General features: G+C 49.7%; 2 protein-coding genes and 1 pseudogene across 2 annotated transcripts; 2 read left to right on the forward strand and 1 right to left on the reverse strand.

Annotated features, from left to right (window-relative positions):
- The first annotated feature begins 431 nt into the window (after positions 1-431).
- Positions 432-7,676, forward strand: GLOD5 (glyoxalase domain containing 5). Its single transcript, XM_002917787.4, has 4 exons — positions 432-529; positions 4,054-4,191; positions 5,904-6,059; positions 7,548-7,676. Exons 1-4 carry the CDS (start codon positions 467-469, stop codon positions 7,674-7,676), a joined length of 486 nt encoding a protein of 161 aa, XP_002917833.1. The 5' UTR covers positions 432-466.
- A 2,090-nt stretch (positions 7,677-9,766) lies between these two features.
- LOC109489391 lies at positions 9,767-18,412 on the reverse strand (annotated as a pseudogene).
- A 1,052-nt stretch (positions 18,413-19,464) lies between these two features.
- On the forward strand, positions 19,465-26,248 carry GATA1 (GATA binding protein 1). The gene is made up of 6 exons (XM_002917761.4): positions 19,465-19,583; positions 23,107-23,343; positions 23,846-24,223; positions 24,337-24,482; positions 25,067-25,192; positions 25,732-26,248. The coding sequence occupies exons 2-6, from the start codon at positions 23,124-23,126 to the stop codon at positions 26,101-26,103; spliced, it is 1,242 nt and encodes a 413-aa protein (XP_002917807.1). The 5' UTR covers positions 19,465-19,583; positions 23,107-23,123; the 3' UTR covers positions 26,104-26,248.
- The last annotated feature ends 355 nt before the right edge of the window (positions 26,249-26,603 follow it).

Here is a 26,603-nt window from a genome sequence, read left to right on the forward strand (position 1 = left end):
GGTGGGGGGTGATTAGGGTTTTGATGAGGTCACGAGCATGGGGTCTTCGTGATGGGAAGAGTACCCTCACAAGAAGAGACCAGAGACCCTGCACTTTCTCTCCACCATGTGAGGACACAGAGAGAAGGTGGTCGTCCTCAAGCCAGGAAGAGAGACGTCACCAGCACGTGACCCTACTGGCACCCCGATCTCAGACTTCTGACCTCCAGAAGTGCGAGAGAATCAATTTCTGTTGTTTAAGCTGCCCAGTCTGTGGTACTCTGTTATGGTGGCCTGAGCTGAGTCAGACCTCAAGCTTTACCTTCAAGGCCCTGAGTTTTATATCAGAGTCCTTGTACTCGCACTGCCTACCTCTGTCATCACCAGCATTCCTCAGCCTGTAGCCCTCCCACTCCTGCCCCTTGATCCCTGGGCACTGAGCCAGAGGGTTGTCTGGAGGCTCCAGGGCAAGGACACCTAGCCTGGCATGCTGCGTTTTCTGCCCTCCAGGCTGCCAGCCAGGATGTGGGGTGGAACTTCCCAGAAGCAGGTGAGTGGGGTGGTCCCAGGGGCCGGGGGCACGGGTGTTCACACCAAGGCTGGAGATCCCTCAGCCCAGGCCTGGTAACCTGCTTCCCTTCTTCGTGGGCTATCCTGGGGTGCTGGCATCCATTTTCCCATGCTCCTGTCTCTTCCTCTTTCAAAGACAAGCAGAGGGCAGCAGAGGGACACAGAAAGGCCCTGTTCTACTGCGGTCAGACAGCAACACGCCTGCAAGAATGGGCTGAGGGCTGACTGCTCTGTTACGTCGGGCTGACTCCAGGGAGCCAGTTCGGCCAGGAACGTCACGATGGGGCAGTGTGGGAAGGGACCAGGAACCCCGACACTGACCTTGGGATTCACTGTGAAGGAAACCTTGAAGAAGATTCTGTAGAAAAACAGGAGGCCAGAGGGAGGGCATCGTGTTCTGGGAACTCTATTATACAGAAAGAGTTACTGTGGGGAATGAAATGTATCTCACGTGGTGCTTAGAACGGGGCTTGGCACAGAGTAAGCCTTATGTGATTACTATGTCCTTTTATAAACCAGCCTCCCTGACGTCACCTCAACAACCCTGAACTATCTGTCCCTTGCCTTCCCACACTGACCATGCCTCACTCACTCTTGGATTCTAAACCACACTGGCCTTCTTCCAGTTCTTTAAGAGAACCAGCCCTGCTCATCCTTTAATTTGTGAGGATGGAGCTCCTTGTCCGCAAAACAGGATCTGGGAAGTGAATCCGAGTGGGCAAGGCATTGAAAAATAGGAGGAACGGGTTGAGGTGATTTCCAATATACTCCCAAATTTGGGGGGGGGCGGCTAATGCAGTGTGTAGGGGGAAATCTATCATTCTAAATGCATAGATCAGGAAAGTCAAAAACCAATGACCTGAACTTCCATATCAAGAAGCTGGAAAAGAAACAGCAAATTGAACCCCAAGAAAGTGGAAGGAAGGAATTATAAAGATAAGAGCAGAAACTGGTGAAACAGAAAACAAGCATCCATTGGATACAATGAACAAGGTCTTAGCTCGGCTCTTTGAACACATCAATAAAATATTAGTAATTTCTGTTTTCTGTCAAGCAATTAAGAGAAAAAATATAAACTACCAATATCAGGAATTAAAAGGGGGTGCTATTACAGGTCCTATAGACATTACAAGGTTTTTAACATACAACTTAATTTTCGGTGGAGCCCAAAGGTCAGTTTCTCATTCTACTGCTTGTGCGTTCCCAGGGATCCTCTGTATCCATGAGGACAGCAGAGCTCAGCAACTTTGCTAATGCTTCCACCACCGATAAGAATAGAACAGCACGGGGGGGGCGGGTAAACAGAAGGGGGAATGAAGCATGAGAGACGATGGACTCTGGGAAACAAACTGAGGGCTTCAGACGGGAGGGGGATGGGGGAATGGGACAGGCCAGGGATGGGTAGTAAGGAGGGCACGTATTGCATGGTGCACTGGGTGTTATATGCAAGTAATGAATCATGGAACTTTACATCAAAAACCAGGGATGTACTGTATGGTGACTAACATAATATAATAAAAAACTATTATTAAAAAAAAGAATAGGGGCGCCTGGGTGACGCAGCAGTTAAGCGTCTGCCTTCGGCTCAGGGCGTGATCCCGGCGTTCTGGGATCGAGCCCCACATCAGGCTCCTCGGCTAGGAGCCTGCTTCTTCCTCTCCCACTCCGCCTGCTTGTGTTCCCTCTCTCGCTGGCTGTCTCTATCTCTGTCACATAAATAAATAAAATCTTTAAAAATAAATAAATAAAAAGAATAGAACAGCACAGTATTTTTTTTAAGCTGGGGCTCAGTGCAATCAATTGTTTAAAATGTAATGGTTTGAAAGGAATTGAACACAGTGGAATGGAATGAATAAAATAGTATAGGGTGGAATGGAGTAGAACAGAATAGAAGTCAGACTTTGTGCTAGGCACTGGGCCTCATTGTTGTGGTAGATATCCACTAATTGAACAAATATTATTGAACATATGCTAGTTGTTTGGGACACAGTGGGTAACAAAACAGAGAAATATCTGCCTTTATGGAGCTTATATTCCAGTCAGAGAGACAGATATTAGCATATGCGTTAGACATGCATAAGGTCGTGAGGCCAAAAATACAAAGATGGCCCTTCTGAGGAACAGGCAAAAGGACAATGTACTTGAGATGGATGAGGCTGTAGAGACTAGGGGCCATGCTCGGGAGTCTAAAATTCAACAAGATGACCACGACAACATCATCATCACCGTGAACTCTTACAGCACTTGCTATGTGCCAGGTGTTGTTCTAAGCCCTTAAAAATCCAACTCTTTTTTTAAAGTGTTCACAATAATCTTATATGTATCAAATCATGCACATTTTACAGAAGGGGAAACCAAGGCACAGAGAGATTAATTAAGCATCAGTCTGGCTCCCAGAATCGGTTCTTTTTTTTTTTTTTTAAAGATTTTATTTATTTATTTGACAGAGATAGAGACAGTCAGTGAGAGAGGACACAAGCAGGGGGAGTGGGAGAGGAAGAAGCAGGCTCCCAGCAGAGGAGCCTGACGTGGGGCTCGATCCCGTAACGCCGGGATCACGCCCTGAGCCGAAGGCAGACGCTTAACCGCTGTGCCACCCAGGCGCCCCCCAGAATCGGTTCTTTTAACCACAATACTCTACTACAGTGCCAGACCACAGGCACCTTATAATTCTGCAGCAGATGTCTTGTAAATACACAAATTATTAAAGAATGCAAATCAAGAGAAAGATCAGGTGGGAGGTGTGCTGAGGGCAGGAAGTAAGAAGGGAGGAGGTGCGTCTTCCCACTGGGTGTCAAGGTGGATCTGTAAACACACATGCCTAGAAACATTTATGTCATTTGAGATGCTCCCTTCCTGTCCTGGCATAGCTGAGGAGTGAGAAAAAAGGGGACTGGGTTCAACTGGCCAATGGAGGGCTTGTATTCATAGGGTTGGGCTTCCTCTGTGTCTTGTCATTCCTTGCAAAAGAGAGGAGTTCCAGCTTGGGGACAACAGGAGAGGGTTTGGTCTTGGTCCCCACTTCCCTTAACTTCATTTCTGCCCCTCTACAAGGGAAAAGAGAACAAGAAAACACTAGAGAGCGGTCACGGCGGACTCTTATGAATCCACACATGGGTGATAAGATTCTACTCAAGTGGGCGCCTGGGTGGCTCCATCGGTTAAGCATCCACCTTAGGCTCAGGTCATGATCCCAGGGTCCTGGGATCGAGTCCTACATTGGGCTCTTTGCTCAGCAGGGAGTCTGCTTCCCCCTCTCCCTCTACTGCTTCTCCTGCTTGTGCTCTCTCTCTCTTTCTCTCTCACTCTCCCTCTCCCTCAAATAAATAAAATCTTAAAAAAAAAAAAGACTCTAGTTTCCACCCAGGACTTTCCCCTGGAAATGGGGTTGAGGAAGAAGTATAGTCCTTGTGGAGATGAAGGGAGGTGAAGAGAAGGAAACAGGAAACATGGGTGTGGCCAGTGGCAATGTGATCTCTTTAGAATTTTTTTTTCTTTTTTAAGTCATGGAGGAACGGCAGTCGGACTCCTTCACCATGCCTTATCCATAGACTTGACCACATTGTGATGACGGTAAAGAGTATCAAAGACACCAGCATGTTTTATTCCAAGATCCTGGGCATGGAAGTCACAACTTTCAAGGTAATCACTTTCTCAAGTACAAACTGCAAATGAAGTAGAATTTGGTTATAATACTCTTAATCCCTCCCCCTAAAAACACCCCACAGGAAACCTGTGAGAAAAATTTAAAGGATCAATGTAGGAGATTCCAAACTCTGAAAAGTAGAAGTTCCAGAGAGAATAGAGAAAAAGGAGGGGAGGAATTTGCCATAAAAATAATGCAAGAGATCTTTCCAGTCTTTATCCAGAAAGGGTTAACTGAGTATCCAGCACATTGACACTTAGATATGTTCTTATGAAATTATACAACATCAAAGGGGAAATGACTATCCTAAGACCTTTCAAAGAGGTTAGATAGAAAAGTAGCTCAGTCAGTAGAGCATGTGACTCTTGATCTTGGGGTTGTGAGTTCAAGCCCCACGTTGGTCATAGAGCTTCCTTAATAAAAAGTGTAGATATAAAGAGTCAGAAATTTTGTGCACTTGCTTTGAAAATTGCTTGCGAGCATGCTACATCAAAACGAGGGATTAAGCCAGGAATAGGGAAGACATCAAAGTCAGCACACAGTGGATCCCAAGAGGATGATTCCAGAAAGATAACTAGAAAACGTTCAGTACAGTTTGGAACAGGTGAAAGAAACATCCCAAGAAAGAGAGAGAACCAAGGGAAAAAAGTGAAATAAGGTCATTTTCTGGGAGAATGGATATGGTATCAACTGTGGTGATAGAAAGGAAAGAAATAGGAAAATGATAAAAGAGAGGGAAGAGGTGGAGAGGGCGGGGACATGAAGAGGACAGGAGGGCCAGTGAGACACTAGCTGTAGTTCATCTATCAAAATGTAAAGATACAAGTGGGTCTTTTAACAATTATAAAGGAACTAAAAGAGGAACTACAAATGATGATAGAATTCTATTGGGGGGGCGGTAATGTGGGTGAGCTAAATTCTTGTTTATCAGAGCAGGGTGATGAGTGAAAACATCTCAAGTTGCTAAATCAAGAAAATGTCTAAAGTTGCCCATTATCAGTCACCGTGTCTGTAGGTACGTAGGAGAAAACTCAATGAACGGTGGGTGGAAGAAGATAGAGTTTTCCTTTTTTTTTTTATCATTTAACAATCCCCGTAGAAAGTTGGGGCTCAGGCAGGAGCTGGGAAAGAGGAGGACGTGAATGGGCCAGAAGTGCCAGTTCAGTGGGGCCAGAAGGTTTCCAGAAGCTCCACCCGCAAGCTCTGTTGACATTTCATTGTCCAGTCCATCTTACATGGCCCCCCTCAGCAAGGAATGCTAGGAAATGTAGACTTTTTAAGCTGGGCACACAACTGACCGCACTGAAATTTGGGTTGTTTACAAGAAAAAAGGGAGAAATATATATTATATTGTATTGCCTCTAGGGAATGCGACTGGATTGGGGTGGGGCAAGGGGCTGGTTTTTTTTTTTTCCATTAAAAGCCCTGTTGTACTTCAATTTAACCTTGTTGGGGTAGGGAGGGGGCTTTGTCTCATGCTTATCTTGGGGGTTTAGTTCTCGGTTGTTCTTCCTCCCCAAATAGGGTGAGCTGACAGTTAAGTATCTGCCTTCAGCTCGGATCATGATCCCAGGGTCCTGGGATCAAGCCCCACATCGAGCTCCCTGCTCAGTGGGGAGGCTGCTTCTCCCTCTGCCTGCCGCTCCCCTTGCTTGTTCTCTCTCTCTCTCTCTCTCTGTGAAATAAATAAAATCTTAAAAAAAAATAGGGTGACTGGAAAGCATTGTGTTTTGGAGACCAGAAATTCAACCTCCACGAGGTGGGAAAGGAATTTGAACCCAAAGCTGCTCACCCAGTTCCTGGCTCCCTGGACATATGTCTGATCACAGAGGCACCTTTGGAGGAAATGGTCCAGCACCTCAAGGTGAGCTGGACATCTGTTCTTTTCGAGAAAGCTGCTGCTGTACAGCGGAAACAGAAGCACGACCCAGTCAGGTCTTCCTCAAATTTCAGACATAACAAGTTTTGTCACTTCCAGATAATGCTTGTACACAACTGTTTGCTCATTATTTTTGCTGACATCATTGTTTCATGTAAACAAATCTATTTTAAAGGGAAACATTACATCACTTTCTAAAAGATTTTATTTATTCATTTGAGACAGAGAGCACACAGAGGAAGAGGGAGAAGCAGGCTCTCCGCTGAGCAAGGAGCCCGATGCGGGGCTCCGTCCCAGGACCCTGGGATCATGACCTGAGCCAAAGGCAGACGCTTAACCGACTGAGCCACCCAGGCTGCCCCACATTACATCATTCTTGTAAAAACAAACAAACAAACAAACCTAAATTCTTTTTACAGAAATCCATTTCTGTCAAAAGCAAAGTTCGACCAAGTACATGAAAAGCCCATCGTACCTTGACACAAAGGGAAGTTAACTTGCAAAAAACAAACAGCTATAAAAACACCAGTCCTGAGGCACCTGGGTGGCTCAGTCGGTTAAGCTTCTGCCTTCGGCTCAGGTCATGATCGCAGAGTCCTGGGATCGAGCCCCACATTGGGGCTCCCTGTTCAGTGGGGAGCCTGCTTCTCCCTCTCCCTCTGCCCTTCCCCTCTGTCAGTGCTCTCTCTCACTTGCTCTCTCTCAAATAAATAAATAAAATCTAAAAAAAATACCAGTTGTTAGATTCTATGCACTTCCTTTCTCTGAACCGTCTGGGCCTGACATTACAAAGGGAAGTTTGGCAAATGGTTGAGGAGGTGCTAAGGACTTGTTAGCATCCACTAGAGGCTTGCTTCTTGGTATAATCAGAAGGATTGAAATAGGGGGCACCTGGCTGGCTCTTTCAGAAGAGTATGTGACTCTTGATTGTGAGGTTGTGAGTTCGAGCCCCACACTGTGTGTAGAGATTACTTAGTTAAAAAAAAATAAAGGACTGAAATAGGATTGAAGAGGGAATATTTAGCTCAGTGTCCCTCTAACATTTAAAATGATTTCACGTAAAGGGAGCATTTCTTCTCCTTTTGGGGAACACAGGTTAAGGTCTTGCATCTAATCTTTCTTTGGAAAGTATCAGTGAAAAAGGCTGGTTCGGAAGTAAAGTGGGGAAAGCATAGAGGGTTAAGAGCATGGACTTTGGTCCAGACAACCTGGGTTTAAATTCTGACTCTGTCACTTACAAGATAATACTAGGTACCGTTACCATCCCCTCTTTATAGATGAGGAAACTGAGGCACAGAACAGTTAGGTACTATGCCCGAGGCCATACAGCAGGTCCACGGCTGGAACAGAGTGCGGGAGGGCAGAATGGCAAGAGATCAAAGTCAGAAAGATATCAGGGACCTTCTGGGGATTACATTTTGGTCTCACACATGGACTATGATGAATGACTTTTGTCTTTTCCTCCCACTTCAGGCTTGTGAGGTCCCCATTGAGGAGGGTCCAGTCCCCAGAATAGGGGCGAAAGGACCCATTATGTCCGTCTACTTCCGAGACCCTGACGGAAACCTGATTGAGGTGTCTAACTATATCACCCCCGATTGAGGCTAGCCCTCCTCCACTCTGTTCCCTGCCATGTCTCCCTCTCCCTTCCTTCCTACAAACTCTCACTCAAGCCCAGAAGTCTCCAAGGACTGAGGACTTGGGCACTTCACTCTTCCTACTGTGGGGGGAGGGGGGAGCTGATTTGGGTTTGGGACCCAAACTACCTGTGTGAATATCTCCCACCCATGGTCTCCCCTAATAAATTAATAATCTCTCGATTAATACAAGTTCTTCGTTATTGTCTCAGTGTTATGTATGGATGTTTGTCTAGGGTGTGAGGTCTCTGAGCTGTTTGGGGTCAGTGACATCTCTGAGGACCAAATCCAGGCTCAACCCCTTGGGATTCAGGGCCCTGACAGATTTCTCCCTGTTAGTGAGTCTGTCATTTTTCATCCTTTTGGAATTCACCTCACCCCTTCCAAGTGCTGCCTGCTGTGCCCTCCACCCCAGAGGCCTCACTGAACCTCAAGATCTCTGTGAGTCCCATGGAGACTTCAAGGACCAACGCAGATGATACCACGACCTCTTTCTGGAGTGCCTCATCTGATCACGCCCCCAGGGTATGCGGTACTGTCTGCCTTTGGCTTTGTTAGGTCCAGACTCATCTGGTTGAGATGCTAGACAGTTCAAAAACAAATCTCATCTGTGACTGTCCCCCCACTGCCCAATACCACCCATTCTTCAACTCATAAACATATATTGAGCACCCACTGTGTGCTTGGCCCTGTTCCAGACACTGGGGAGACAGTGTTGAACAGAAGAGATAAGCATATCTAGGTTTGGGGAGCTGTCATTCTAGTGAAAGAGACGGAGAATAAATAAAATTAAGTAGGGAAAATACGAAGCATGTTGGAGGATGAGACATGATTTTGGAGGAAAAGAAAACATGGGAAAGATGGAATGCGGCTAAAAATCGCTGAGGCAGTTTCTGATGTGTAAGGGGATGGTGAGGGGGCCATCTTCACTGAGGAGCCATTCGAGCAGGGATCTGAGGAGGTGAGGGAGGGTGTGGCCCTGATAGCTGGAGGAAGAGCAGAACAGGCAGAGAGAACAGCCGGCGCCAAGGCCCAGAAGAGTGGACGTGCCTAGCACGTGAGGAACAGTGAGGAGGCCAGTGCAGAGGCAGCCCTGAATGTGGGGGGGGGCAGCAGGAGGTGAGGTCAGACAGAGGGTGGAGGACAGATTGTGTAGGGTCTCGTGGGCCTTGCAGAGAACTCTGGCTTTTACTCTGAGTGACAAGGGAGCCACGGAAGGGTCATGAGTGGAGGAAGGCCATGATTGACTTAGGATTTAACAGGCTCCCTCTGGCTGCTGTGAGGACAATAGGCTGGAGGGGCAAGGGTGGAAGCAGGGGGACCATGACGGGGAGGCTACTGCAGTGGTCCGGGTGAGCGATGCTGGTGCTGGCAGGGGAGGTGATAAAAAGTGGTTAGATTATGGAGATATTCTGAAGACAGAGACTGGACCAGTTTGCCAAGAGACAAAATGTCAACTAGAGAAGAGGTCCGAGGACAATATGGGTTCTGAAACAAGGATGAACCAGCAAACGAGGCAGGCAGGGAGGAAGGGGAAGAGAACGGCTTCCTGAACAAATGAGTGATGGATGAAGGAGCATGTCTGACGGTCTCCTGAAGAAAGCGAGCCCCTAGTCTTGTGGACTCTGGTCTCGAAACAGTCCCCAGCTAGTAGTTCAGCCAGACCCTATGAGTGAACCCCCAAAGAGCCCCAAAAAGGCCGGGAAGAGAGGATGTGTAAGGATGTTTCAGTGTGTGGAAGGCTCTGCCAAAAGCTGTAGCAGGTCTCCTATTTTAATGTTTTTATTATTTGCTTATTTACTTTTACAATTAAATGTTTATTAAAATAATATAAACTGGGGGTGCCTGGGTGGCTCAGTCAGTTAAGCATCTGCCTTCAGTTCAGGTCATGATCCCAGGGTCCTGGGATTGAGCCCTTTGTTGGGCTCCCTACTCAGTGGGGAGCCTGCTTCTCCCTCTCCCTCTGGCCCTCCACCTGCTTGTGCTCTCTCTCTCTCTCAAATAAATAAATAATCTTTAAAAAATAATATAATATAAACTGTGAGTAATACAGATTGTTTTCAGCGTGATATCGGTATCACCCATTTCTCCTAGTAATAGATAATAGATAGCCAGATGAAACACAATAGTGGAAGGATCTAGAATAATAAATTTTATTACTAGGAGTGTCCCTTGAAGTCAGCAAACCCGACCTACTCACAGCCGAGGAAACAAATGACCAGAGAGGCTGGCGTTCTCTGCTCTAGAAATGGTCAGGACGTGGACCATGGGCCAGGCACTTGCTCGGCGCTGTGCGTATAAAAGTAAACAGAACGTGTTACGTGTACTCAAAGAGCTCGTAGCCAGGCTCGTGGGCGACAGTGTCCAGAAAGCAGGAAATCAGCACACAGCCTAATCAGTATTGTGAGAAGAGCACGCTGAAGCTTCAAGACAAACCCAGCTCGGGCTCGGGAGCAGCTCCCTGCAGGTCGAGTGTGAGAGCTGACCTGGGCAGGGTGAGCAGGTCTCACACAGACGAGGAGCTTGTGAAACAATGCTCTAGGAAGGCCCAGGGGAGGGAAAGCATAGTGCACGTGCTTAATCCAAGGGGTTCAAGTACAAAGGAATTCCAGTCCCAGATTCTGGAGACAAGTCTCCCGGCTCCCAGGTCAATGCTATTTTTAGACTACTATCTGCCTTTCTAGGTCTCCTGACAAGTATGTGATGATTCACAGGTATCGATACTCTTGCATAGAAAAAAAGGAAGAAGCCATGGCTCATGCTTACCCAGGTACAGACATTAAGATTTTTTGATGGCTGAGTAGTATTCCATTGTATATATATATACCACATCTTCTTTACCTGTTCATCGACACAGTAAGATTTTCAAACTCTCTTGTTTGAAACGTCTCCTTGAGGAATGATTGGTTTGTATTATACCCTTTCACTTCCCCCCCAGATTTGCGGGAATGAGGTCATGCCCTAAGTCTGGAAGGGACTTGAAGGAATCACTTTGTCAGTGGCCAAGGGAGCAGGAGGCAGTAAAGGAGCCATTATCTGTAGGGAACTCAAAAATTAATCCTGAAGCTAAAACTGTTCCACATTTTCTGATCACCACGTGGCGGCAACCCAGCAATTGTTAGTAATGTCAGTCATGAAACCCTCCTCCCTGCCAAGGCAAAGGGCTCCTGCTGACCCTCACCCCGTCTCTGCCCCTGCACTTAGATATCCTTGCATACGCAGAAGGCCCGGCAACCCCACGAGCTATACATAAGTCTGAAATCTCCACCTCGGCCCTCTCTTCCATTCATATTGCCACACATTCTCCATTCCATTCCATTCCCTTTTGCAAACACAGCTGGAGTCGTCAAAATCACACATACAAAAAAAAACCCACATCAATGTTTCTCTCCCTACAATTATGACATTTCTTTCCAGTCAGGTTTCTCAGGGCTCAAGTCCCTTTTGAGCTGGGGATGACGTCCAATGCCGCCACCCATGCATTGGCAGGCTTACCAGGTACGGTCCTCGCTCGTCCTGCCATCCGGCAGGCGCTCGGTGGGTTAAACACCGAGGGGTCTTTAATGCCCAGCTGCACATTGAAAAACTGTGCAGACAATATCACACTGTAACTTTGGGCGCAGGTTTCCCGGACAGCATAATCATCTTTCACCGTATAAATGCCAATCCAGGTTTCATCTGATCTAGCTGGCTTCGGTCAGGCCCCTCCTGGACAGTGATCTGCTCCTGGGGCCCCCTATGGAGTACTTGTCCTCCGAGGTGGCATTCTGAGGAATGTCTAGAGGTCCCAGGGCTCTGTCGGGGTGATCTTGGAGCACTGCTTGGTGGCTTGTTCAATCTGAAACACCAATCCATCCTTATAGAACAAAATATATTCCAATAACCTGTTGCAGGGGCTCAGCACCTTTCGCTCGTTCAGCACCCGTGCATGCTGGTTGAGCCCGCTGTAGAAGAGCACGGCTGCTGCACCTGCTGCTCTCCGCATACAGAACCTGGTGGGCCTCCCACTGCTGTGGCACTTGGCAAGGGCACAGGGTCCCCGGGGTGCCCCTAGTCCCTGCCCCCAGTGCTGCAGCCCCTAGGCCACCAAGGCCACCAAGACTCAGAGGCCACCCAGCAGCCAGGTGCCCAGGGCCCCCTGGGCCACGTTTCCTGCTTATTTTTAAAAGACAGCTTGCCTTGGACCCAGAGTCATATGTCTGGAGATAGATGATTTATAAAAGGTAGAAGGAAGGAAGTAGAAAGGAGGGAGGGAGGGAGGGAGGGAGGGAGGGAGGGAGAGTGGTCAGCAGATGGGTGAATGAATGAATGGGTACATAGATGGATGGATGGATGGATGGATGGATGGATGGACTGATATCCTCTGGCCCTAGAGAAACTCTTTCTCTTGTGTGTGCATACAGAGAGGAATATGAGTTTGTAAACTGCAGGTTTGCTGTAATACAGAAAAGACTGGAAACAACCCAAATGTCCCTCAGCAGATGAATGGTTAAACAAACTATGGTATAGCCATTCCATGGAATACTACTCAGCCATAAAAGGGAATAAACTTACAAGGCCAGCACTAAAGTAATACCAAAACCAGACAGAAACATATCAAGAAAACTACAGACCTTGGGGCGCCTGGGTGGCACAGCGGTTAAGCGTCTGCCTTCGGCTCAGGGCGTGATCCCAGCGTTATGGGATCGAGCCCCACATCAGGCTCCTCTGCTATGAGCCTGCTTCTTCCTCTCCCACTCCCCCTGCTTGTGTCCCCCCTCTCGCTGGCTGTCTCTATCTCTGTCGAATAAATAAATAAAATCTTTAAAAATAAAAAATAAAAATTAAAAAAAAAAAGAAAACTACAGACCAATATCTCTTATGAATATAGATGCAGAAATCTTCAACAAAATACTAGTAAATAGAATTCAGCAATATATAAGGATTATACACCACAACCAAGTGGGATTTATCCTAGGAATGCAAGATTTGTTCAACATAAGAAAATCAATCAATGTAATATACCATATTAATAAAGGACAAAAACCACACAATCTTCTCAACAGATGCAGAAAAAGCATTTGACAAAACTCAATACCCTTTCATGAGAAAAAGACTCAACAAACTAGAAGCAGATAAGAACTTCCTCAACCTTATAAAGTGAATCTACAAAAAACCTACAATATCATACTTAATGATGAAAGACTAAAAACTTTCTCCTGGAGATCAGGAACAAGACAAGGATGTCCTCTCTCTCCACTTCTATTCGACAATGTACTAGAGGTTCTAACCAGGGCAATTAGGTAAGAAAAAGAAAAAGCATCCAGATTGGAAAAAAGAAGTAAAACTATCAGTATTTGCAGATGACATGATCTTATTCGGACAAAATCTTCAGGAACCCACTACGAAACCATTACATATATATATATAATATATATGAGTTCAGCAAGGTTGCAGGATACTAGATCATACAAGACTTAATCATATTTCTATACACTAGCAATGAACAATCCAAAAATGAAATTAAGAAAACAATTCCATTTACAATAGCATAAAAAAGAATAAACTACTTAGTAATGCATTTAACAAAAGATGGGTAAGACTTGTACACTTAAAACCATATGGGGCGCCTGGGTGGCACAGCGGTTAAGCGTCTGCCTTCGGCTCAGGGCGTGATCCCGGCGTTCTGGGATCGAGCCCCACATCAGGCTCCTCTGCTGTGAGCCTGCTTCTTCCTCTCCCACTCCCCCTGCTTGTGTTCCCTCTCTCGCTGGCTGTCTCTATCTCTGTCAAAAAAAATAAATAAAAAAAAAAAAAAAAAAAAAAAAAAAAAAAAAAAAACCATAAAATGCTATTGAAAGAAATTAAATAGGGGCGCCTGGGTGGCTCAGTCAGTTAAGCATCTGCCTTCGGCTCAGGTCATGATGGCAAGGTCAAGGGATTTAGCCCCACATTGGGCTCCTTGCTTAGTGGGGAGTCTGCTTCTCCCTCTCCCTCTGCTGCTCTCCCTGCTTGTGCTCTCTCTATCTCTGTCAAATAAATAAACAAAATCTTTTAAAAAATGAAAGAAATTAAAAAAAAACCTAAATAAATGAAAAGACATCACATATTCTATGGGCCCCTGGGTGGCTCAGTCAGTTAAGCGCCTACCTTCGGCTCAGGTCATGATCCAGGGATCCTGGGATCGAGTCCTGCATTGGGCTCCCTGCTCAGCAGAGAGCCTGCTTCTCCCTCTCCCTCTGCTGTTCTCCCTGCTCGCGCTCTCTCTCTGCCTCTCTTGCTGTTAAATAAATGATAGATAGATAGATGGATAGATAGATCGATAGATAGATAAAATCCTCATGGGTTGAAGACTTCATAGTATTAAGATAGCAATACTCCCCAAATTGATCTACAGGTTTGATGCAGTCCCTGTCAGAATCCCAGCCTGCTTCTTTGCAGAAATTACAAACTGATACTAAAATTCCTATGAAAATGCTAGGGACCTAGAGTGGCTACAACAATCTTGAAAAAGAAAACCACAGTTGGAGAACTCACACTTGCCGATTTAAAAACCTACTACATGGCTACAGTAATCAAGACTGGGTGGTACTGGCATAAAAACAGATATATAGATCAATAGAATAGAATCGAGAGTCCAGAAATAAACTCGGACACTATGGGCAACTGATTTCTGACAAGCGTGCCTAGACAATTAAATGGGGGAAAGAACAGTCTTTTCAACAAATGGTGCTGGGACAACTGGATATTATCCACACCTGAAAGAATGAAACTAGACCCCTACTTCACACCATGTATAAAAATTAACTTAAAAAAATCAAAAGACACGAGGGGCTCCTGGGTGGCTCAGTCATTAAGCGTCTGCCTTCGGCTCAGGGCGTGATCCTGGCGTTCTGGGATCGAGCCCCACATCAGGCTCCTCCGCTATGAGCCTGCTTCTTCCTCTCCCACTCCCCCTGCTTGTGTTCCCTCTCTCGCTGCCTGTCTCTCTCTCTGTCAAATAAATAAATAAAAATCTTTTTAAAAAATCAAAAGACATGAATGTAAGAGCCAAAACTACTAAACTTCTAGAAGAAAACACAAGCATAAATCTTCCTGACTTTGGATTAGGCAATGGTTTCTTAGATGACATGTAATGCATAAGCAACCAAAGAAAAAACAAATTGCATTTCATCAAAACTAAAAGCTTTTGCACTTCAAGGGACACAAGAGAGTGAAAGGACAGCCCAAAAATAGGAGCAACTGTTTTCAAATCACATTATCTGATAAAGCCCTAGCATCCGGAATACATAAAGAACTCGTACTACTCGACAATATAGACGACCCAATTAAAAACAGGCAAAGATTTGAATAGACAGTTCTCTAAGGAAGATACACAGATGGCCAACAAGCACATGAAAAGATGCTCGATGTCAATAATCATTAGGGAAATCAAATCAAATCACAACAAGGTATCACATCACAACCACTGGGATGACCAGAATCAAAGAGAACAATATCAAGTGTTGGAGAAGATGTGGATAACTTGGAATCCTCATGGAACCCCTGTGGAGAATACTTCTGCAATTTCTCAAAAAGTTAAACAGAGACCCGTTGAACGGCCCCACAATTCCGTTCTTCGGTGTATGCCCAAGAGAACTGCAAACATATGTCCACATAAAAATCTTAAAATGAATGTTCGTAGCCATATTATTTATTCATGACCCCCAAAACGTCAATTCATCAGATGAACGGACAAGCATAATGTAGAATGTTGACACAATGAGGTATTATTCAGCCATAGAAAGGGATGAAGTAGCTGATCCATGCTACAATGTGAGCAAATCTTGGAAACTTTCTGCAAAGTTTAACTTTGCACAAAGAAGCCAGTCACAAAAGGCCACATATTATATGATTCCATTTGTATGAAAAGTCCAGAATAGGCAAATCCATGAGACAGAGAGTAGATTAGTAGTTTCTAGGGACTGCGGGGAGACGGATAATTGTATAGGGAATGTCTGCTAATGGGTACAGGCTTCTTTTTGGGGTGATGAAAATGTTCTGGAATTAGTGGCGATAGTTGTACGACCTTATGAATATACTAACCACTGAAATGTACTGTTCAAAGGGTGAATTTTGTGGTATGCAAATGACATCTCAATAAAAAAGAATTAACTATTAATACACATGACAATATGGGTGAACGTCACAGACATTATGCTGAACAAGTTCAAAACCATGCCAAAAACCCCTGGTATTTTAAGCTGTTTATGGATACATACATACGTGGTAATGGAATGAAAATATTCACGAGGGAGATAAATACCAAACTCGAGGTAGTGGAAGGAGAGAGGAAAATGGACTTTGTACAAGAACTTCAGCTGGATCTGTTAATATCATATTGCTTTTAAAAATATCTGAAGCAAATAAGGCAAAATATTAACATTTTACAAAGGGGAATGCTTGTTACAGTGTGCTTTATACTTTCCTCTAAAAAAATAAAATAAAACAGCCCAGTTCTGAGACAATCCTTGGACTCCTTAGCCAGGCTTTTGTTGACTTTTCCTCTCTGCACGATTGAGACCAAGGGGAGTTAGGATCTGCCCCTGGCCTGGTGGACTCCAGTCTGGAAGAGGCACAAATAGTGCACAGGCCATGGGCTGGGACAAAGCTCTAGAACCTCAGAAGACGCCAGGAAGAAGGGAACCAGGCAGGGAAGCCTTCCAGGAAGAGAGGATGTTGGGGCTGAGCCTCAAATGGAGGCTTGACAGAGGGGACGCTCAGGCCGGACACCCCACCCCCACCCTTTGGGTCTCTCCCAAAGCCTGGCCTGGCCCTGCTGATTCCCTTATCTGCCCGCTCCCAGCTGCCTCCCTGCTGGCTGAACTGTCGCCCGCAGACTTCTGGGCCTGTGTCCCCTCCACGGGGATGGGGGAGGGAATGGGGTGAGCCTGGCCTCAGCCTCAGGGCTTCTGGCTCTCCACGGAGCCTGGGTTCTGAGGCCCCCACTCCCCATCCTTAACTTCCCTTCCCAAGGCCTTTCTCTGCTCCAGTTATGAAGAAATAGGCTGCGTCCAGTGGCCAAACTCTTGTCTGAGACATGCCTCCGGCCTGACCTTCCTGAGGACAGATTTCCCTACTTTGCTTCCAATGTTGCAACTACTGTTTCTAATAAAAATAACAACGAAGAGAGTTCCCAGTACAGAGCTCATTATCTATGGCGTACTGGGCAGGACCTGTTTCGAGTGGCCTTCAATCCTAGACCATAGAACCTGTGGGTTCTATGATTGCACCCAATATCCAGGCAAAGAAACTGAGGCTCAGAGGGTGGCCTGCCCAGGAATCACACAGCAAATCAGTGTCAGAGCTGAGAAAAGAGCACAGGCTCTTGGACAGCCATCTTCATTTCTCTGAGCCCACTCCCAGTCTGGAAGATGCGGGCAATTATATGCACTTATACCACAAAGACCTGGTGAGAATGGGATAAAATTAGGTAGGGAGAGCACCTAGCACAATGCCTGGGGTGGCTCGCTGAACAGTGCTGCCGTTATGATGATATTAGTGCTGAAAAAAAAGTATTCGTATCAGAATTAGCATTCATATTAGTATGGTTGTGGATAGAAATGGAATAATGATTAGATTTAGAATTAATATCAGTATTACTAGCACTATTAAGATTAGTATCAATATTCGAATTAGGATTAGGAATTAAAATTGGTATGGGTGTCACATATTACTAGCGTTATTACTGGAATTAGTAGTGCTAGTAAAAAAGGGTCAAGTACCATCCCTTGTATACAGTAGGTAGTCAGTAAATCAGTAAGAGTACTTAACATTTATTGAGATCTCAGATTCAAGTGAGTTAAAATCACTTAACGAATTAAATCTCATTTAGCTGTCCCAATCACCCTATGGAGTAGCCACTATTATTACCCCATCTCCACAGATGAGGAACTGTGGTTCCAAGGGGGCTGGTAACTCGTCCAAGGACACATGGCCCCTCCGTGGTCAGGGCAGGCTATGGATGAGGGGGGGCTGGCTCCACAGCGGAAGTCCCGAAAACATCGCCCCTTAAGTCATAGGGGTCTTCACCACCCTTCTTACTTATGAGGGCTCAGCATAGGATGTGGCACACAGCAGGAGCTCAATAAATGCAAAGTCATAGCCATGCTCTCTGTCCTCCTCAAATCTCCCATTTTGCTTATGAGGACAAGGCCCATGAAGGCAAGAGGAGAATAGCAAGCTCCTTCTGGAGCAGCTGGTGAGGGAGCAGGCCCCACTGACCCAGGGCTCCATCAGTGCCCTGTGCCCTTGGCAGGCCTCAGTTTCCCCATCTGTAGAATGGGTGGTCAGGAGAATGCTCCGTCCTGTGGAGTCCTGGGGCCACCACTGGGTGCTCTTACCCCTGCTCTACGGCGACCTGAGATGGACACCTACTGTGTGCGTGGATGCGTCCATTGATTTTACAGAGATAGTGCTTGGCCTGGGGTCTGTGTTAGCATGAAACACTGGTTGTTGTCACTGTTCTTACTCTCTGGGGGAGGTGGGGCAGGGCAGAAAGGTGGGGACTGAGGTGCGGGAGTTCCGGAGGTCCCTCTCAGCAGGTTGAGGGCAGAGCCACAGATCACATGGGTCCACATCGACCCACATGGCCCTGTGCCACCCACCCCAGAACCACTGACCCAGGGCCTCGCCCAGGCTGACACCTGGGGTCTCGTGGACTTCCTCCCAGACTGTCTCCATGGATCTCTCTCTGTCTTGGTCTCCCTTCCCAGATTCTCCACCTATGTCCTTGGCCTCTGTCACTTTCAGGCTCTTTCGCCTTCCATCCTGTCTCTCATTCTCTTCGCCTCTCTCTGTAGATCTTTGTCACTGGCTCTCTTGGTGTCTCTCCCTCCTCTCTGTACCCTCGTTCTATCTGCCTCTAGCTGTGTCCCTTTTTCTCCCTGAGTCTCCCTATTCCCATCTCCCTCTGTTTCTGTCTCTTGCTCTCTGCCTCTCTCCCTTCTCTATCCCTTCAGTTCTTCTTCCCTTCCCCCACCCTATCCCACTCCTCAGGGACCCACAGAGAAAGCAACTCTGGGTCCCACCTGTTTCCCGCCTCCAAAGCAGCATGGCGGGCAACAAGTTGAAGCCGCTGTCCCTGGGTGCCCCCCCCAGCCCCGCCCCCCATCCCAAGACAGCCTGTTACCGCGGAGCCAACAGCCACAGTCTCCTCCATCTGATAAGACTTATCTGCTGCCCCAGGGCAGGCCGGAGCTGGCGTAAGCCCCAGTGGGGCACTGAGTGAGTGTGCCACTGCCTCCCGCCAGCCCTGGCCTGGCCCGGCCACCAGGCTGGGCCTGGGTCATCAAGATGTCCCATGGGCTCTGGTTCAAATCCCACCGAACCTCTGTGAGCCTCATTCTTCTTGCCTGCAAAATGGGTACACTCACATCCCTCCTCTCCCTGTGGCCAGAAGATTGACATACATAAGGGCCCAAGCCCAAACCTGACCCAGCACATAGGACGTGCTTTGGAAATGCTCACTGAAAAGCCTAGTGGAGTCATAAAACCGTATCTGCTATTTTCATTTTATCTTGGCTTCAGCCCATTTTGTTTGGCTGGACACTGAAGTCCACAGGAGCCCAAGTTGAACAGGGTCCAAGAATCCATGGGGTGGGCAGGTGGGGCAGAGGAAGGCCCCCACTGCCCAAAAGGTGCCCCACCAGCAGGGAGCCCGCCCCCTCCCCTGGTCCGCCCCACCCACTGGGGCACCAGCCACTCCCTGGGGAGGAGGGAGGAGGGAGAGGGAGGGAGGGAGGGAAGGAGGAAGGGAGCCTCAAAGGCCAAGGCTAGCCAGGACACCCCCTGGGATCACACCGAACTCGCCACATCCCCAAAGCGGCCGAACCCTCTGCACCAACCAGCCCAGGTCAGTCTCAGCCCCCTAAGAGCCCCCAACAAGGCAAACCCCAGACCTGCTATCCCTTAACCTCAAGGCTACTCCTCCAGCCTGCTCCGGGCTCCCCAACCCCCGGTGGGTCCCCGAAGTGTCTACCATCCCTGAAACCCTTCACAGCTCCTCCAGACCATCTGTCTTTCCAACCCCTATCTCTACCTTGAAACCACCCCCCAAAACCGACCTTTCTGCCCTGACTCCCATCCTCTCCTTCCAAGATATCTGTTCCCCTGATGGCTTAACTCTGCTCTCCATACCCCATCTCTGCCCCCTACAACATGCCTTTCTCCCCCAAATCCTAGCTCTGCCCAAATCTGGTTTTCACTCACCTGGAATTGTTTGTCTCTGAGTTCTCCCCAAAAGCTCACTTTTGCTTCCCCATGCCTATTTCTGCTCCCCAAACCCTTGTCTGCTCCCCATCCTGGTTTCTGCTCCAAATTCTCCAGTCCCTTAAACCCTGGCTTCATCCTCTTATACCCATCTATGCCTCTCAAACCCCATATTTGTTCCCTGTGACTTTTCTCTGATCCCCTCAAACCACAACTCTCCCCCAGCCCCTTGCCTGCACACCAAAATGTCTGTCACTCTAAACAGCTAGTCTACTACCCCAAGTCTGTTCTGCCACACGGATCCTCATGCCTACCTTCCCTAAACCCTATCCCTAAACCCCCAAAATATGTCCCTGGCCCCTCGGATCTCCTCTGGCCCCAAATCTTTCTCCACTCCAGTTCTATCTCGGTTCTCAAACTCCCCCTCTGCTCCCACAACCCATCTTTATCAGACACATTCTTGCCTGTCCAATCCCACCTCTGACTCCTAAACTACATCTCTGCTCCAGCAAAACCCATGGAACCCCCACACTTTTCCATGACCCTCAGAATCCATCCCTGACCCCCGAACTACATCCCCAGCTTCTCAATGTTCTCTCTGGCTCTCAAATGTCACCTCAGATCCCCAACCTTGTTTCTGCTTCTCTATTCCTGATCCCAAAACCTATTTCTGATCCCAAAACATGACATTTCAAATTTGTCTCTGCTCCTCAAATCCCGTGTCTGCTTCCCCCAAACTGTACAACTATACCCCCAACCACTCCCTGACCCCTCCACCCCTCCATCTGACCCTCAAATTCCACCTCAAAACCTCCCAAGATTCATCTGCCCCCAGACCCCATCTCTGCTCCCTTCAGTCCCAAGAGACCCTCCCTTGAGGGCTGGGGTAGGGCTGTTACCTGGGGTGAGGGGCTGGGCCTTGGGAGAGTTGAGGGTGCCGGCCTGCTGCCTGCTGCCCGTTGGGGCAGCACTTACTCTAGTGGGGCAGCTGATAAGGAGCTTTCATATCCCCCAGCCTCGAGATAAACTTTATCTCTGTCCGGAGAGTGATAACTGGGGGTGGGGGGGCTGGGCCCCTGCCATAGGAGGGGTGGGCAGCCCTGGACCCGCCAAGGTGCTAGGTGCAGGGATGCTGGGCAGTGGGACTGGAGGGAGATCATTGGGGGGGGGTGAGGTGAGGATGAGGGGGATCAAGGAACAGTGGTGACAGAGACAAAAAGAACTAAAGACTGGCAGACAGAGAAGGAAGGGAGAAACAGAGAGGGCGGAGAAAAAGAGACAGAGACCAAGAGCAAGAGACAGACAGGAGGGAAAAGAAAGGAGAAACAGAGAGATAGCAGGAACGTAAAGGAGACCCAGGAACAGAAAGAGAGCAAGAAGTGAATGCAGAAAGAGAGATCCTCACAGACGGAAAGAATCGTGGAGAGACACAGAGAAAAGACATGAAATGGAGGAGAAGGCAAGACATGAACTCCAGGGAGAGATAGTGGTGATCCTGGGCCTGGAGGAGGGTGGTGGTGGACGCAGCCAAGGGCTCGTCTCTTCGGCCGCACCCCCCCCCCAGAGCCAGCCTTCAGCGTGTGCGCACAGTGGGTCCCGGAGGCAGGGCTGTGAAGAGGGCCTTCCACTCTCTCTTTCACCCCACCCCAAGGACAGGGAAACTGAGGCCTTCAGATTGAGAGGGAGAGTCGGGGGCAAGGGTAGGTGTTCTGGCTCCTCACCCAGGCTGCGCAGTGGGGCATAGGTGAGGGTGTGGGGCTAGGAGGACAGGCGTGGGGATGAAGCCAGAGGGCAGAGAGAGAGAGAGAGGGAGAGGAGACAAACAAGCAGAAAGAGACTGAGTAGGAGAGATGGAGAGACATTCAGAGACATGACTGGAGAAGGAGTGAGAAGTGAAACAGAAAGAGGTGAAAGACACAGAGATAAAGATGGAGAGAGACAACCAGAGACAGACATGGAAAGCCAGAGAAAGGGAGGGGGGAAATTAGGCATCGTTAAAGCAGAGAGAGAGAGTGAGGACAAGATATATCATGGTAGCATAGAAAGACGGGACAGAAATATCAAGGGCCAGGCTGGAGAGGAGAGAGTGTTAGGAGAGAGACGCAGGGACACAGATACACACACAGGGAAGGACAGAGACAAAGGGGCAAAGGCGAAGCCACCATCTCACAGGTCTTAGCTGGGCCCCGGTCACCACCTCCTATCTGGCAGTTGGGGAAACTGAGGCCTGGGGCTGGCTGGAACCGAAGGAACCCGAAAGCAGAACTATGGTAGGCCTCCCCAGGGCAGACCTGTCCCCCTTCTCAGAGGAAGCCAGTAGCCTTGGGGTGATTTCAAAAGTTGGGCGGGGATGGCAGAGATAAGCAGTGGGGGGTACTGACCCCCCCATGGAGCAGGGAGGAACTGAGGGGGCCCCCTGTCTGCAGACCCAACGGAGGTGGGGGGAGGGAGGAGTCAAGCCGGAAACCATGGGTTTCTGAGAAAGTTAAAAGATGCAACAGATAGGGATGAAGTTGGGGAGCACAGGACGGTGAACCCCAAGGTCCCAGGGGTGACAAGTGGCTCAAGGGACTCTGGCTCTGCACCCCAGCCCATCCCACCCAGACTCCTCTAGAGGGAGAGAAGAGGAGGAAGAAGGGGAGAAAATGAGGAGAGGAGAAAGAGATGAGCAGAAAGGGAGGGAGAGGAGAAGGATGAAGGAAACGGAGGGGAGGAGGGGGGAAGGGGACAGGCAGGAGGGAAAGAGAAAATGAGGAGGGGAGGAGATGTAGAAAGGGGAAAGGAGGAAGAGGTGGATGATTAAAGAGGAGGGAGAGGAGGATCAGGGAAAGAGAGAATGAGGGGATGAGAAGTCTGGGAGGAGGGAGACGGAGGAGTGGGAAGGGGAGCCAAGAGGGGTAAGAGGAGAGGTGAAAGAAGGGGAATTGTAGGAGGAGGGAGAGAAAAGAAAGGGAAGCGGAAGGAGACAAGAGGGAATAGAAGGGAGGGAAGGGAAGGGGGCAGAGGAAGGAGGGGATGATGGAAGGGAAGATGGGGAGAGATGGGGGGAGGAAAAGAGGGCTACAAAGACTGAGGGAATGGAGTAGGAGAGGGAGAACGGAGGGAAGGGGGTGAGATGGGGAGGGGAGGAGGAGTTCGGAGTCTGAGGACCCCTCCTGTCCTCACAGGTCCCACCAGAGGCCCCATGGAGTTCCCTGGCCTAGGGGCCCTGGGGACCTCCGAGCCCCTGCCCCAGTTCGTGGACCCGGCCTTGGTGTCCTCGCCACCAGAGTCGGGGGTCTTCTTCCCCTCTGGGCCCGAGGGCTTGGACGCAGGAGCCTCCTCCACGGCCCCCAGCACTGCCACAGCTGCCGCTGCGGCTCTGGCCTACTACAGGGATGCCGAGGCCTACAGGCACTCCCCAGGTAACTCCACTGCATGGCTGTGCTAGCACCAGCTCCCGTGCTGTCTCGGCTTCCATGGCAGAATCCCTCTAGGAGGTCATCTTGAAACTGGCTGGAAGCCTTCAGAGGGCCGAGCTGGTCGCTTCCCCCCGCCTATTGAGCCCAGACCCGGGAATGCCAATGCTCCCCATCTGCCTTTTTGGGGTAGCCACATTGGAAAGAAACGGCGGAAGTGGGTGGTGGTGGCCCTAGTTGTCAAGTGACCCATAGGGCTCTACATTCCAACAGTCATCCTCAAAGCCCCTTTGGAAATGGAATGGGGGGAGAAGTTACTGCAGTTGCCAAAGTAACTGGTAGGGCCGGGATCCAGGATTTACCCAAGAGCCAGCAGCTGTTCTGGCTGCCTGGGGGAAGACTGGAGACTGGGCCTCTCCTCTGTAGCTCTGGGGCACCACTGCGCCCTGAAAGCAGGATGGCTTTAGACTGATCCCTCCTTCCTTCCGGTACCCACCCTCCATAATAGTCTTTCAGGTGTACCCACTGCTCAACTGTATGGAGGGGATCCCAGGGGGCTCACCGTACGCCAGCTGGACCTACGGCAAGACGGGGCTCTACCCTGCCTCGACCATGTGCCCCACCCGGGAGGACTCCCCTCCCCAGGCCCCAGAAGACCCGGATGGGAAAGGCGGCAGCAGCTTCCTGGAGACCTTAAAGACAGAGCGGCTAAGTCCAGACCTCTTGACGCTGGGGCCTGCGCTGCCTTCATCCATCCCTGTCCCCAGCAGTGCCTACGGGGGTCCTGATTTTGCCAGTACCTTCTTTTCTCCCACCGGGAGCCCCCTCAACCCAGCGGCCTATTCCTCCCCCAAGCTTCGTGGAACACTGCCCTTGCCCCCCTGTGGTGAGGTCCCCAAAAAGGGATGGGGAGGTTGAGGTGTGGGGGGGCATCCAAGGCAAAGCTGGGCTGAGCCTGGGCTCCTCCCCCACCACCATCTCCTCTGTCCACCCCATCAGAGGCCAGGGAGTGTGTGAACTGTGGAGCAACAGCCACTCCACTGTGGCGGCGGGACAGGACGGGCCACTACCTGTGCAATGCCTGCGGCCTCTATCACAAGATGAATGGGCAGAACAGGCCTCTTATCCGGCCCAAGAAGCGCCTGGTAAGACCCCAGGCCTGTCTCTGCTTCCCCAGGAACTGCTGTTCTCGACCTGTGCAGGGATCCCTGTCCTCCTGCTCTACAAGCACCCATATTCCCCCTGTCCATCCCTTCCCCACCCATGCGGGAACCCAGCTTTGCATAGGAATGCCTATCCTCAACCTACCTTGGTAGGCTACATGCAGGAACCCCGCCCTCTCCCTGCACAGCAGCGTTTTCCCCCTTGGCTTCACAAGGGGACTCACCTTAGGACACCCTGAACCACTGGGGCCTGGCGCCCTCCCCCAGACGTGTTGATTTCATTGGCCTAGGGTGTCACCTGGGCCTCAGGATCGTTTTCAACTCCCTGAGTGATTCCAATGTACGGCCAAAGTTGGGAATCACTGATGGAGTCTCACCCCCAATACCAAAATCCCCTATCCTGGCCAGGAGGCCCTGTCCCTGCCCCATACAGAACCCACAGTCACTGTCCTGTAAGCACATCTGTTCTTACCCTGCATGGGAAGCCCTGCCTTCAACCTGACCCTGACCTCTTGGGTCCTCCACCCCCCACCCGTGGGCTGATCCTCACATTCTCTCTCCCCCAGATTGTCAGCAAACGGGCAGGTACCCAGTGTACCAACTGCCAGACAACCACCACGACCCTGTGGCGGAGAAATGCCAGCGGGGACCCTGTGTGCAATGCCTGCGGCCTCTACTACAAGCTACACCAGGTTTGTCCTGCCCCGTCCCCCCCCCGGCCCACCTCCCTCCTCTCCTCCCACCAACCCATCTCCCTCCTCCCCTGCTCCGGTTGCACCCCCACCTTTGCCTCCCCTCATAACCCTCCCTCTCTTCTCCTTTGCCCCTTCTCTCCCCACCTTTTCTGCCCCCTCCTTCCTTCTCCATTCCCCTCCTGCTTGGCCCTCATCTCTCCCTCTTCCCATTCCTTCATCTCTTCACACCCTTCCACTCCCTCCTGCCACTCCCCTTCCATCTCCTTCATCCTCCTCTCCAGCCATCTGCTAACTTCCACCCCCCTGCCCTGAAACCTGAGGCAGCTCCATCAGCCTCAGAGGCTTTCCTAAGCTCAGGGTCTCACAACCATGGGATTCCTTAGGACAATCCCTGCACCATACCGGGGTCACGTTCCCCTAGTCCCTGAACCAATTCTCTATGCTTAAAAAGAGGTGGGATGGATATGGCCTCCCTGGTCAAGACACAGAGGCAAAGATGTGGAGTTAGGAAACACCCCCAGCCTCCCTTTTGGCAGGTGAACCGACCACTGACCATGCGGAAGGATGGCATCCAGACTCGAAACCGCAAGGCATCTGGAAAAGGGAAAAAGAAACGAGGGTCAAGTCTGGGAGGTACAGGAGCAGCTGAAGGACCAGCTGGTGGCTTCATGGTGGTGGCTGGGGGTAGCGGGAGTGGGAATTGTGGGGAGGTGGCCTCCGGCTTGACATTGGGCCCACCTAGTACGGCCCATCTCTACCAAGGCTTGGGCCCCGTAGTGCTGTCAGGGCCTGTGAGCCACCTCATGCCCTTCCCGGGACCCCTGTTGGGTTCCCCTGCAGGTTCGTTCCCCGCAGGTGCCATTCCTACCACCACTACCACCACTGTGGTGGCTCCACTGAGCTCCTGAGGACGCAGAGCAGGGCGTCGGGGCAGGGGTGGGGTCCCTCTTTTATGTAGCCAGCAGTCTGTACAACCCAAACCTCTGGGCCCCAGCCATCCCCTGGCCTGGACCTTCAAAGCTTTTGTAAAATAAAACGACCAAAGTTCTGAGAGCCGACGTGTGAGTCTGTGTGGGACCGAGTCAAGAACAACGGGAAGGGGAGGTCGGGTGTCTGGGAGTGTCTGAGGATGGTGTCTGGCTGCAGCATATGGCCACGGGAAGCCGAGGCCGCCTATGTGACACTTCACAATTGTGGGTTGCAACGGGCAGTTGTGAACAGTGTTTGTGAAGCTGCGTGTGACAGCTTCCGGGTGGCCTGAGACAGTGTGCGTCGCCACCCACCACAGGGTGACATACATTAGATCCACTGTGTGACCGAGGCGGTGAGGCTTTGCAAGACGGTGTGTGTGACACCAGGCGACAGCGAGAGCCAGGGCCCAGGCGACTGCAGGAGGGGACATGGAAGT

Source organism: Ailuropoda melanoleuca, chromosome X (genome assembly GCF_002007445.2).
Source record: "Ailuropoda melanoleuca isolate Jingjing chromosome X, ASM200744v2, whole genome shotgun sequence".
NCBI lineage: Eukaryota > Metazoa > Chordata > Mammalia > Carnivora > Ursidae > Ailuropoda > Ailuropoda melanoleuca.

Coding starts and splice junctions, on each gene's coding strand:
- GLOD5 (XM_002917787.4), top strand. CDS start 467: ATGCTGCGTTTTCTGCCCTCCAGGCTGCCAGCCAGGATGTGGGGTGGA. Junction 4,192..5,903: donor TGGAAGTCACAACTTTCAAG/GTAATCACTTTC, acceptor AAAAAAAAATAG/GGTGACTGGAAAGCATTGTG. Junction 6,060..7,547: donor AAATGGTCCAGCACCTCAAG/GTGAGCTGGACA, acceptor CTCCCACTTCAG/GCTTGTGAGGTCCCCATTGA.
- GATA1 (XM_002917761.4), top strand. CDS start 23,124: ATGGAGTTCCCTGGCCTAGGGGCCCTGGGGACCTCCGAGCCCCTGCCC. Junction 23,344..23,845: donor GGCCTACAGGCACTCCCCAG/GTAACTCCACTG, acceptor CCTCCATAATAG/TCTTTCAGGTGTACCCACTG. Junction 25,193..25,731: donor TCTACTACAAGCTACACCAG/GTTTGTCCTGCC, acceptor CCCTTTTGGCAG/GTGAACCGACCACTGACCAT.